The 14,072-nt window shown below is 32.3% G+C and overlaps 1 protein-coding gene across 3 annotated transcripts in view; it reads left to right on the top strand.

Annotated features, from left to right (window-relative positions):
- Positions 1 to 843: 843 nt before the first annotated feature.
- Positions 844 to 14,072, top strand: part of LOC149943221 (PMS1 protein homolog 1-like) — a 57,676-nt gene continuing 44,447 nt past the window's right edge. Inside the window, exons 1-5 of one of the 3 annotated variants that reach the window (XM_090177091.1) lie at positions 844 to 1,273; positions 2,160 to 2,445; positions 10,743 to 10,880; positions 12,807 to 12,952; positions 13,575 to 13,700. In XM_090177091.1, coding sequence (XP_090033217.1) covers positions 1,097 to 1,273; positions 2,160 to 2,445; positions 10,743 to 10,880; positions 12,807 to 12,952; positions 13,575 to 13,700 — 873 coding nt within the window. In that variant the 5' untranslated portion in view covers positions 844 to 1,096. The remainder of the gene's footprint in view (positions 1,274 to 2,159; positions 2,446 to 10,742; positions 10,881 to 12,806; positions 12,953 to 13,574; positions 13,701 to 14,072) is intronic. The other 2 variants (XM_090177089.1, XM_090177090.1) reach the window with 2 other exon arrangements.

The following is a 14,072-nucleotide window of genomic DNA, read 5'->3' as shown; positions in this document are numbered from 1 at the left end:
TAAAAAAATACATATCCGAGCTACGCAGTTCCAAACGCCGAGGTGGTGGGTTTGAAATTGGAAATTTTCAATGGAAAATCCTATATAGCTTTTATTTCATTTCTCAAAAATAGCCACTGCTAAGAAGCTTTAGAATGGCTGCTTCTGGGTGGCTAAAGCTGAGGTGGAGGACGTTGGCCCAAGAATGGCTGACATAACGCAAGTCAGATGCCGCTGAAAAACCTAATGTTTTACTTGTGTAATTAAGAATACGGGATTATGAGGCTGAAAAGTTTCCCCTTAAGAAAAGGATCAACGACAAAGTTTAAATTACAACTTTTAAAATTGGCAAGGTGATGCTAGCGACCTTTGCGAGCCGTGTACATAGCCCAAGTTCCAAAAAAAATCTCGAACGAGACTTTTCGTACGAAGTAACAATGATTTTCGCCATTGATCATTCTGCCAACTTGGAGGAAAGAAGTATGGGAAAACTTTAGCCGCTATATATACCTATTTAGCTTTCAATGACGAACCAAAGGGGGCGTAGCTATAGTTTTCAGTTGCGAATCAGTAGAGAAGGGAAATCCGGTACAAATTACCGTGTTTGACAGTTTGAATTATTATTGTGGAGAAGAATTTAAACCTATTTGATAAGCTGGTGTTTTGGGTTCTTTTAGGCTTTCGGTGGATTTCTTGGGTTTTCTGCGCGCGAGCATTTTGGATGCGGCTTTCCCTCTGGCGTTTGACATTGCTTTGGTTTTGCTTCTTTCGAATTGTTTGCCAGTCTTAGTGTTGATTTGTAAATCAGCCTAGAAATCTTATTGGCTTAAGTACCGCCGTCATTCTAATAAGTTAACTATATCCTCGCCAAAGTTGATCTGTTTTACTATTTTGCGTTTTTTAATGTTCAGTATTTTACTAGAATAATAAGATCCATATGTATAGCCCTGAAGCAGCTATTTCATACAAAACTATCTGCCACACCGTCTGCTATGTATTTTAATGCGCTATGGCGGGAAAGAAGACGGTGAAAACTCAAGTGCCTTTACCTTTATCTATTTTGTTAATTAGATTATAGGTGTTCTTGTTAAACTAAAATTTAATTTAAAATGTAAAAATGAGTGGGCTAATATCACAAAATTCAATTTCGGATTTAAAATGTATAAAATCATTAGCAGAAACTGAAAAGTACAAAATATATAGCAGTCAGTGCATTTCAACGGTTTATGGAGCTGTTAAAGAATTAATAGAGAATGCCCTTGATGCTGGGGCAACATGCATTGAAATTAAAATGGTAAAGTTTATGAATTTTTATTACAAGCAGTAGTGGTTCCTCTGGTATCCGAGGCACAAAGGAACATAATTAAGGTTTCAAATTGAATAGTTTGAGCCAACGTTTATCATAGTTATATTTGTAATAAACCATAAAATAAAGTAACAGCAGAAGACGATGATCTAAATTTTTACTGGCAGCAAGAGTAGCCAGATTCGATCTCAGCTTGTGGCACTTGGTGAAAACTCATTACTACTCCTGAGTAGAGTTTGCAAGCTATCTCCCCACTGGTTAGATTGGTTTTCCCCTGAGTTCTTTGGTTTCCCCTTTCCATTAAAACTTATAGAGGTTAACGTTAAAAGTAACTGTATGGAGCTGTTGGTTCCACCTTTTCCAATTTTAGGAAATTGCAATGACATCACTTAAACTATCCCCTGGAAATTTCTGTAATTGCAGTAACAACTAGTCCCTGACATTGATGTTTTTGTACCCTCTAAATATAGTACCATGCAGGTAATTGAAGAAGTACCTAGTAAAAAACGAAATTAAAATTGCTAGAAATAATACCTAATAATAATATACTTCATAAATTAACTATTTTAGCTTGAATTCATCTTTTTAAACATTTTCAGGGGTTTCAATTAATCATATCTTATTAATAATTGCACTGAATAATTTTTTCACCAATAAATGCCTTAAAAGAGTACTAAAAGGAGGCTCAGGTTGAGGGTGGCTGGCCTTTTTTTGAAATAGTTAAATTAATAGAATGACTCTTGTATACCACAAAATTTCTTATCTATGATTTTCTTTGGTCCATGGTCTTAAAACAATAATTCTAAAATGAAAATAAAGACAAGGGAAACTTTTGGGCCATTGTGTTTCATCCCATTATTTGTTTAATTTTCAGATAGATTTTGGTTTAAAGAAAATCGAAGTGGCTGATAATGGGTGTGGAATTGATGAGGGAGACATCAGTGCATTTGCAAAACCACATTACACTTCTAAAATCTCTGAGCATGATGATTTAGCTAAGTTAAAAACATATGGATTTAGAGGTGAAGCTTTGGGAGCTTTGACTGGCCTATCCAAAATGTCAGTAAGAACAAGAACTGAGAGAATGCCACATGGTATTTTATGTTCATTCAACAATGAAGGAGATGTTGTTTCATGCAACCGATCATCAGAAGGAAAAGGTGAAGCTGCAATCTCATTTCTCAATACTTTTATTGCATGTGAAAAGAGACCCTAACTTTGTGTGAGATGACAAAAATTAAGTTATTTGGATGGACAAAATGTCGGTTATTCCAAGCTTGGAAGTGGAGAGGAAGCTTTGGCTTTGAAATCAAATTGTGGTTTTTGGCTGGGAACAGCAATTTAATCAGAAGGTCAAGAAAATACATTATCCGAAATGTGGTTCGCAATTTCATATAAAATGCGTTAAAATATCAGCAAAAACCCCATAAGACCCAAAAGTATGTCAGAAAGGTAAATTGTTCAGTGGGAGCTTGTTGAACTGAGGGGAATGAACTGGGATCGTGGGGTAAAAGTGACATACGAGCTACGTTATCAAAATTTGAAATTTTCTCCACTCGAGGGCTGCCAAGTGAGGCGTTTTAGAACGTATGTCTATGGGCGAGAGAGAAAATTGTGCCAGACCATAGACTAAATATAATGTTGCTATACTATTCCAACTAGTAGGTTATGTAGTCTATAGTGAGACTAGCTATTGCTAGATGTTTTAGCAGGTTCAAAGGAAGAATTGACACTCTTTTGGGTCTTGTGTTGTAGCCGTTTCTGGCCCTAGTTTTTGCTTCGGCGTGTTTGGCAGCATTGCTCCACAGTAGTGTTAGCGGATGCACATTGCCTCCGGCGGTCAGTCTCTGTTTTGGTCTTGAGTTAGTCGGTTAGTAAGAGTTGCGTTGTGTTATCTATATCATCACCTCTGTTATACCACAAGTATTGTATTGTTTTATATTGTCTCTTAAGCATATGTGTGGTTTGGGAGTGGTAATTTATTGTGTAGCTCGCTCTAAGGCCTCCTAAGGCATGTTACCCAACCTTCATAACTAAGGAGCGACTACAATGTCGCTTGAAGAAGATCATAGAATTCATTTTTCTGTCATTTGGGCAGTTGAGAAACCAATCTAGTACGGAGTCTGTTCAAAAACCACAGATGGACGAAGATTTCTTCTCGAGGATGGATGCCTTATTAGACAAAAAGCTCAGTGAGCACCAAAGATCTTTTAAGAGAGAAATGGATAAGGTTTTTAGATAGAGTAAATACATATGGTGAAAAAGCTTGAAGCTATGGAGAGCACTACAGAACTAAGGATGAGGGAGTTTGATTAGAAAATTTGAATGATTACGATGATTTGCGTGCTGAAACTGAGAAGAAAACTAAACCCAAATTTCAACCATTGGATCCTAAAATTGTCAATAAGTGGCGGAAAGTTGAGGTAAAAGCGGAGATAATAGAGAACTTGGTTGTACAAGAGTAGTTGGGGGATTAAGTCAAAGTTTTGTCATTATAGTGGTTTTAACTAATAGCCAAGGGGAGAGGAGAAGTAGGAACTCCCTACCACTAATTTTCGCTCTGGGCAGTGTCCACAGACTTGAGTTAATTAAAAGGGCCTAGTTGCGAGAAGAATTGAATAAGCAAAATGATGTTGGAGGTGAATGGATTATCCGAGGCAAGCAAGTAACTTGAAAAGTGCCAGAGAAGGTTGAAAGAACTGAGGCCACCCATCATAATGAGAACGGCTGTCCACTTAGAAGAAATCGCAGTCAATAGAAAGAGAAGGCGTTATAGGAAGAGGGGTCCGAGGAAGATGGTTTGTTGGTAGATTTTAGCTTTGGCCTACATATTTATTAATTTATTTATTTATTTAGGTTATAATTAACGCCCTAGTCACTAGGTGGCAACACCTGTCTAATCTGTTTAAGAAGTTGCCCAGCTGGTGAAGAAGGATGTTAGTTTTTGAGCTTATCTTTTTTGGAATAAATTCAATATAGTTTAACTAGTTTTTATAATGTATTAACTTGACTAGGAAAATTGTTGTAATTTAATTCATAAACACATAACAAGGTTGATACTTGTTTCATCGAAATATCTCTAAAATTTTGATTTTTAATTGTGGAAAGCGAAAATTATCCAAACTTTCTGATATTATGATTTCTCAAAAAATTTTATTTGGTGGCTGTTGCTGAAACACATTTACCTAGTAACTTGAATTGGATTTGTTTGAATCGAGTTAGTGACGAAAAAAAGGGGCTTTTTAACAATTAGGGCATTGGAAATCTTATGTGATAGAAAACCCACATGGCAGATAAAGGCTTACACTCTACTATTACTATGTATTACTAAGTGAAGATCTCAGCCTACTTTTCTCTCGATCTCTGTCGACTAAGAAGGCGTAAACAGCTTGCTATAGTGCCCTCCACTTTTTTACTACTTTTATCATATTAACAAAATCCGCGATAATTCCGACACAGAAATATAAAAATGTGGCTTCCATTGATAGCACTAGCTTTTTTTGTGATTTTTCTGATTTGTATAAGTTGTCTAAATATACTCAAGAAGCTGGAATCTTCATTGGGAGACAAGGGTCTTACACAGAGTTTGTAAGTGCGATTAAATCTTGCTGATGAAGCAAACATAGTTAAAAGAAATGTTTTAAAAGTTGGTGGGATGCTGAAGTGAAGATGGCTATATACGAGCGAAAGTTGGTGTGTGGAACACATAGAAGAGCGCAGGGAAATATTGCGAGTATAAAGGGGAAATGGGACTATTACATGAAAGCTAAACTAGACTAAAATTTTGACCCAGAGGAAGATGCATATCGTTAATAAAAAAAGTAGAGCAAGACATATTGGCCGCTTGAAAAGCTTGTGGCAAGGAATTTTTGAAATATTTGAATAAGTTACGAAAAACAGTGGCTGAAGAAAATGCGTAAAAGAAAACTAGTTCACTGCTATCACAATGGAGTGATATTGTAAATTGTTTAAAGCAATATGTCTCTGACCTCAAAAAAGACTGTTTGTTGACCGTATTGTCATTTAGCCAATCAAAAGATTCGGAAATAGGCCCAATATTGTGGATGAAATTTAAAAAAAAGGAATTACAGTTGCTATTACGGAACTTGCATTTGGGCTGGTTTGGATGCAAAGTACGTGGAATTTCTCATAAATTGTATAGACCAATAGCTGTTACTTTGGTGTTATACAAGATGAGCAGTACTGTGTAGGAACTCTGGCTATGTCCTCGGAAATCTGCCGATATCAGTAAAACTAAACATTCAGAGTGTCCTATGTGTGAGCAGGGTCCATTGCATCTTATAGTGAAGCCCAAGCGTAAAAGATATCTGCTGAATAGCGACGACCGCCATGCAATAATTGGTGAAGAATTACACTATAAGTTGCAATGGATTGCTCACATGTAGGGCACTCTGAATGTTTATGAACAGCTTAAACTAGTTGGAAAAGTGGTGCCGGATGACGAGTTAGCATACCAAATCATTAGTCATTTACCAAAAGAGTACGAGAATGTTGTTAGTACTGCTTATATGTTGGATGATACGAACTTTACCCTTTTAAAAGTTAAGGCAATGCTAGTCGCAGAATACGAAAGGAGAAAACGAATTGATACAGAAGAAAATATGTCCGAAAACACTCCTGGTTTTAGTTCCACAGTTTCTCATGATAGAAGTAAAAGAGGATATTCTCAAGCAAACAGATCAAGTAGAAATTGTTTTAAATGTGGAAAACCAGGACATTTCATTAAAGTTTGTAAGGCTAACGTCTACAACAATTATGGGAATAGTACTACTTCTAGCCAATGGGGAAATCCAAACGTCCAAAGCAGATGGAAAAATAATCAGAGAGGAAAACCAATTACGGATAAATCATATTTTGCTGCTGTAACGTCAACGACCGCAGCTGTTGATAAAGAAACTTGGACACTAGATAGTGGAGCTACGCATCATTTTACGAATAGGAAAGAATGGTTATACAACTATCGAGAGATAGAAACCCCTATTGATATAGCTTTGGGCCAAGCAAGAGCCATTGGTAACGGCGATATACTTCTAACTGTAAGAAGAGGAGATTAATTAGAAAAACGTTTTCTCCGAGATGTAATATATGTACCTAATTATAGTAGAAACCTTTTAGCAGTAAGGAAGATTAATCAGGCTGGTGATAAGATAGTATTTAAAAATGGGAAAGCGCACGTCTATTCTGAAGACCAGGGTTTGGTTATGACCGATTTTACAAGATAATATCCTTTACATTGTTGATGAATATGTTGTAACGAACTTATTTTGAATGAGCCGAGGACACGTTATTTAAGTAACTTCAACACTGTTTAACTTAATATATGTTTCACTATCTAAATTCTTTGAATTTTACACGAACTTAATAAAGCTTTTTGTATTAAAATTACCTAACCTGCTTAAATTTTATTCAATTTAAAGATCATCAAATACCAAATCAAATATTTGAAAAGTCAAATAATTTGGTCAAATAGTATTTGGTTAAAAATATTTGATCAATTACCAAATAGTATTCAAATATCAAATACTAGATCAAATATCAAATAATTTGGTTTTCAAATAGTGTCAAATAGTTGTCTACAACCAGTTTCAATTTAAATAAGTAAAATAACTTAACCTCCATTTCATTTATATTTAACAATAAGTCAATTACTCAATGAAACTATCTTAATTATCATTAATCAATTAATCATCAAACTATTCAGTTGAACTAGTTATAATTATAGATATTAAAATTACGATCCATGGTTTTAAAATTTAAGTAATAGAAATTAAAAAGACAGATACTTTATTACCCAGTCATAAAAAAGGTAGCTTTCGGCCCAAATGTTAACAATACTAGCACTTACAATATTTACAATTACATCGCTGACAATAAAAAATAATATGATCCCTTTTTTATATATTTTTTTATACAACCTATTTATAGTTTGTTAATTATAAAGTGATTCCATTGTAATATCCAATAACTAATTTTATAGGTTTAATTTCCTCCAACCAAATATGTTAACCGTGCCTCTATCTAGATTTATAAGTATTAAGTGACAATTAAGTCTAATAGAAATGGAATTTTAAATTGTTTCTTACCATTAGTGTAAGTTGTTCAAGTCTTAATCTTGAACTTTTCTAATTAACTTAAGTCTCAAACTATTTAAATAAAAGCATTTATTAATGCTGGTTTAACATAAATAAATTTAAATAATAATAAATTTAACTAAAACAATAGACTAACTAGTAGTAAAGAACCAAGTTTCTTTTACACTGGTCCAGCTTATAATGCTTCTTGCTTTGTGTTTTAGTTTCTCTTTCATATTTCCATTGTTCAGCCAATGGCCAAAGCGCGCGAGCTTTAAAATTTTTGGCGGGAAAACCCAGACAACTTCTAGTGGTTAATTGATTATTTGACTAATTTATCTAATTATAAATACTAAAATTTCCATGGTCGAATATCTTAATGTAAAATTTAATAAAAGTTCTGCTACTGCATGGAGATCAAATAAAAAATAAATAAATTTTATTTTATTTTATTTGACCTCCATGCAGTAGCAGAACTTTTATTAAATTTAAAATTATTACTCAAATTGAAATATTTATCCAAATTTAAATACCCAATTTTAAATATTTACCCAAATTTAGACATTTACCCAAATTAAGATAGTTACCGAAATTAAGATAGTTACCAAAAAAGATAGTTACCGAAATTAAGATAGTTACCAAAAAGATAGTTACCAAAATTAAGATAGTTACCAAAAAAGATAGTTACCGAAATTAAGATAGTTACCAAAAATTACACATTGACCAAAAATTACACATTGACCAAAAATTAGACATTGACCCAAAATTAGACATTGACCCAAAATTAGACATTGACCCAAAATTAGACAATTACTCAAAATTAGAGAATTACTCAAAATTAGACATTTACCCAAAATTAGACATTTACCCAAAATTATACATTTACCCAAAATTAGACATTTACCCAAAATTAGACATTTACCCAAAATTAGACATTTACCCAAAATTAGACATTTACCCAAAATTCGACATTTACCCAAAATTCGACATTTACTCAAAATTCGACATTTACCCAAAATTAGACATTTACCCAAAATTAGACATTTACCCAAAATTAGACATTTACCCAAAATTAGACATTTACCCAAAATTAGACATTTACCCAAAATTAGACATTTACTCAAAATTAGACATTTACTCAAAATTAGACATTTACTCAAAATTAGACATTTACTAAAAAATAGACATTTACTCAAAATTAGACATTTACTAAAAATTAGACATTTACTCAAAATTAGACATTTACTCAAAATTAGACATTTACTCAAAATTAGACATTTACTAAAAATTAGACATTTACTCAAAATTAGACATTTACTCAAAATTAGACATTTACTCAAAATTAGACATTTACTCAAAATTAGACATTTACTCAAAATTAGACATTTACTCAAAATTAGACATTTACTCAAAATTAGACATTTACTCAAAATTAGACATTTACTCAAAATTAGACATTTACTCAAAATTAGACATTTACTCAAAATTAGACATTTACTCAAAATTAGACATTTACTCAAAATTAGACATTTACTAAAAATTAGACATTTACTCAAAATTAGACATTTACTCAAAATTAGACATTTACTCAAAATTAGACATTTACTCAAAATTAGACATTTACTCAAAATTAGACATTTACTCAAAATTAGACATTTACTCAAAATTAGACATTTACTCAAAATTAGACATTTACTCAAAATTAGACATTTACTCAAAATTAGACATTTACTCAAAATTAGACATTTACTCAAAATTAGACATTTACTCAAAATTAGACATTTACTCAAAATTAGACATTTACTCAAAATTAGACATTTACTCAAAATTAGACATTTACTCAAAATTAGACATTTACTCAAAATTAGACATTTACTCAAAATTAGACATTTACTCAAAATTAGACATTTACTCAAAATTAGACATTTACTCAAAATTAGACATTTACTCAAAATTAGACATTTACTCAAAATTAGACATTTACTCAAAATTAGACATTTACTCAAAATTAGACATTTACTCAAAACTAGACATTTACTCAAAACTAGACATTTACTCAAAACTAGACATTTACTCAAAACTAGACATTTACTCAAAACTAGACATTTACTCAAAACTAGACATTTACTCAAAACTAGACATTTACTCAAAACTAGACATACCTTAGAATCTTCGATTTTGCCATGTTAATTTACATAGAGAAATATTAATATTTTAGTTGTCAATAACGTTTTCGGTTGCCATGGTAAAACTAAAGCCCATCACATTTTTCCCCTTTGTGGTTTTTTAAGGTACATGAAGGTCTACTTAATCCCTGAATTTAAACAAAATCGATGAGTTACACCTCGGGTAGTCATTGTAATTGATCCAAGATATTCTACAGTTTTACTGATATCGGCAGAATTCTTACACAGTACTGATGAGCCCCAAAAGGGTGTAACCGGTCTACTGTTGGAATCTCTGGCCTAATTTTTGACTTTTGATAACTATTTATTTGATATTAAATTTGATTGGATAAAGTGCCATATTAATGGTACCAATTCTTAAGGGATCCCTCACTCACAACAGGGGAAGGCATAGGGGTCACAAAAAAACTGGTTTTGAAGCACACTGCAAGTCTGGATTTTATGTTACCCCTATGCCTCCCCCTGTTGTGAGTGATGGATCCCTTTAAGAGGGTGCTATTTTTAGTTTATGAGTAATTTCAAGTCAACTCCCAAAAGATATATATTTTGATCACACTTACCTCTTTTGACCCTATTTCAATTGCCCAACACCGAAAAATGTACCTTTACATCGGATTCCTTGATATCACTAAAACCTATGATAGTTTGGACAGAAATAGCTTATATGGAGTTTCAAAGTTGAACAAGAAGCCCCACAGTAAGCTGAAATACTTGGGATGTTTGAAATTCATGGCTCCCAGTGGTTTAGCTAAAAAAGTCATAACGAGAAATTTTAGTAATTTTAATACCCGATTTACAAGACGAGAATTTTGTATTGGTTCACAAATAGCTAGAGCAACATCAGAAGCACTGGAAATGCTACGTTGACAGACATGCATAGTTCTCTTGAACTACGCCATGCACGTAAGAGTTTTACGATGGAAACTTCTCCACTGGACTACTGTTTCAAGTACTGACAGGTGCATTGTTGACTTGCGCAGAGATGTGGGCAGCTTTTTGGTTGATCACCTAGATTCGGTCAATGTGGAGTGGAAACAAAAACGTTAAAACATGTGTTTATAGAATGTTTGATTGTAGTTACTTAGGAGGAATATCTTAAATCCATTTTCTACCGTGTATTTTTACAGCCTACATCACCGAATTCAAATGCAAAGCTTATGTTCTGTAATTTTTTAATAGGTACAACTGTGATATTGGAAAATATTTTTAGTACTTTAAAAGTTAGAAAACACATGTACAAAGCAAACATTAAAAAGAAAGACTCTGAAATTAGGAAAGTAGAGACTTTTGTAAAGTATTTTGCAATGATTCATCCAGGTAGGTCACATTTACTTTGAAATTTTTTTTTACATTGTTTTCCCCCAGGAGTTCATCTTGATTTAAACTGCCTATTATACGTAACTTTGTATTTATGAAATATTTACTAAAGTAGGTTCTGTAGCAATGAAATATTTAGAGCAAGTAGTAATTAGATTTAATTAACATTAATCTAATATTAGTTAACATTGACGCTGCACGTAAATTATTAATACATTTTTGAAGAAAAAGATGCATAAAATGATTAAAAATAGATTAAAATCAGTAAAAATCTGATTTACATTAAAAAATTAACAACCCTGATTCAATACACTCATTGACTTGGGACTGTTATCTAAGATGTTCAATACAGTATAGAGTAAAATAGTTTCAAAGTAAGGGCTACCAGTAGTGTACAGTGGGTAAAGTTCATTAAAACTGAGTGGTTTGGTTTGAAGGTTAGGGATTTATTTTTGTTCATGGTTTTCTATTTTGCTCACTTTCACTAACAATAATCAGCTAAGATAATATCTGCCACTTAAAAAACTTGCTTTAATCCATTTTGTAAGTCAATGTTGACAAAATTCAATATGACTTTGTGCCAATAGTCTTGCTCTTGCCTTTAACATGCCAGCCAAACAAAATCTCAGTTTTGTGTCAGGGATTGGACTTTTCAAGTTTTAAGGTTCGGGGACTTCACAATGGACCTATAGTCGAAGTGCGCGATTGGGCCTATCTTATCCCATTCCCCGTTTCAATAATAATTTATCTTATCCCGCTAAAGTTGAAGCCAACCAGTAGGTACAAACAGTATTACATGGGTTATATTCCACTGCAAATAATAACACTGCAATGTAACTAAACCAAAATATCACAAAATTATAACAATTTTTTTCAAAATGAATCGTAATAGTGCAATTAGATTTGATATGATATATAACGTCGAAGAAAAATTTTAGTTACCATTACTGTTAGAGAAACAATTAAGCAGCATGTGGCCTCTGTGGGGGTTGGGTGGTTGAGCCAACTAAAGGCCTTTTCACACAAGCCAACTTTTTGATCCAACTAGATGAGTCAACTTGAGTTGAGACAACTAGTTGGTTTGTGTGAATAAAAGTTCGAAGAGTTGATCCACCAAAAATGTACGTGAGAAAAAAATGGATCACTGATCCATTTTTGCTGACTCAGCATTTTGATTTAAAAAGTTGGCTCGTGTGAAAAGGTCTTTAGCACTTCAACAACAGGTCCATTGTGTTGTAAGGTGTTCTCTTAGAAAGCTTAATTTCCTAAGACACATCAGCAATTTGTTTACTCTTATTTTGAGGGTGAAAAAATGCATTAATGAGAAACAAGACAAAATAATATTTATGATATTCACAATTTTTCAAAATATTAATTGAGATAATTAGATGTTCTCGCTATTTAATCATGTTCAATTGCCAACAGGTGTTGAATTTAAAAATATTAGTTATATTATGCATTCTTAGTGTGTTTAGTACAACCATTAGCATAAGGTTGTCTTCTTTTGAAGTGTTTTAAATTTAAAATCAGCAATAGAAAATTAAATAATAATAATAATAAAATATTATTGCACTTTTTGTGTTTAATTGTACTAATTATTATTAATGTTAGTGACTCCCATTTGGCACTGTTTGTTCACAAAATGTCATAAAACACAGTCAAAAGCAAGCTAGTACTAGACTTTTTGTTTGAAGTCATATTGACTTTGGTTAGTACAAAAATGTCGGATAGTAATAAAAAGGAAACTGAAATTAATTGAAAAATGTAATGCAATTAATGAATATAGAATTAAGATATGAAAATTTCAATTAGTGTTATGCCAAAATAAAAATACTGTAACTTTTTATGTACAATAATAACATTTTAGTTGACTGCAACAATCCTGTTTGCAACCATGTTTGTAAATGTCTATCAAATAATTTTTAGGAGTCAAATTTACTTTATACCATGAAGACTCTGTAATCTTCCAAAAACCAATTGTTAAAGACCTGAATTCCGCCATCTTGAGTGTTTGGGGAGCTAAAATTTTTTCTTCAATGGCTTATTCAATTTTTCATGATGAAAACAATCAGGTATAAATTATTTTTAATTATAATACTGAAGGGAAAATTTCGTTCCCACTTTTTGAATGATTATTGCCTAAGAAAATGAATATTTTTCACCTTTTGTATGTTGAACAGAAATATCATCTAAATGGCAACCTATGAAAAAGGCTTCATTGTTTAAACAATTCAGCTTTTAATCAGCGCTATTACAGTCCGTGAAAATATAAAACAATTATAAGTTATAGTTAATTTTTTATTTAACTGTTTATTTTAATAAAAGTTCTTAGGTTTTGTTTGTGAGCTTTTATAAAAGTTCTCACTTGTATTACTACGTTAATGACAATTAAACATTAAATTTTATTTATTAGCAATTTTTAATGTAATTTGGTTCTTTCAAAGGACTGTTCTTAAAATTTTAATGATGTCACAATTTAGTGAGGTAGCTTGCTAACGGGCCAACTGTTTTTTTGGTTGTCAAAATCATTTGATCATATGATAAATGATTGGCTTACATGTTGGAGAATTTACCATGTTTAGGTTTAGACAACTTTAATTATTTAACCAAACTTAAATACACTACTCAAGTTTAGCAAAGTAATTGAGTCACTTTTAAATGAATTGAAACATATTATTGCACTCTCTTTTCTAGATAATGGGCGAAGGCTTTTTTCCGAAATTGAATAATTCAAATTTAAATGAACTTACTAGTTGGACTTCAAATAGTATTTTTTTATATATTAACAAGAGACCAGCTGCCATAAAAGAAATTATCAAGGTAAACCTTGCTTTTTACTTGAAATAATTTCAAACAACAAAGCATAATAAGATTTTGCCCTGGAGAATCACTCTTTAAAGAACTGAAATTTTCAAGCAATCAATAGCTTACAGAAATAAATAAAACACTTTCAAGCATTTATTAACAGCATCAAGAAGAAAATTGAGCCAAATAAATTATATTGGCTGTCATATCTATAAGTATCAACGCACCTCACACTAGGGCAAGCATAACCTGTTTAAATGTCCATGAATATTCCCAGGGCTACTTTTACTTACCATTGGGCTATTATTATTATTAATGAAAGGGGAGAAGGGCTAAACAGTAGCGGCGCTAAGGGTTTTTCACAGATGGGCTAGTTATTTTGTTTCC

This window comes from Leiobunum rupestre, chromosome 6 (assembly GCF_980474605.1).
Source record: "Leiobunum rupestre chromosome 6, qqLeiRupe1.1.hap1, whole genome shotgun sequence".
Classification (NCBI taxonomy): Eukaryota; Metazoa; Arthropoda; class Arachnida; order Opiliones; family Sclerosomatidae; genus Leiobunum; species Leiobunum rupestre.
The sequence above is the reverse complement of the archived record's forward strand: the minus strand, read 5'-3'. Positions and strand labels throughout refer to the sequence as shown.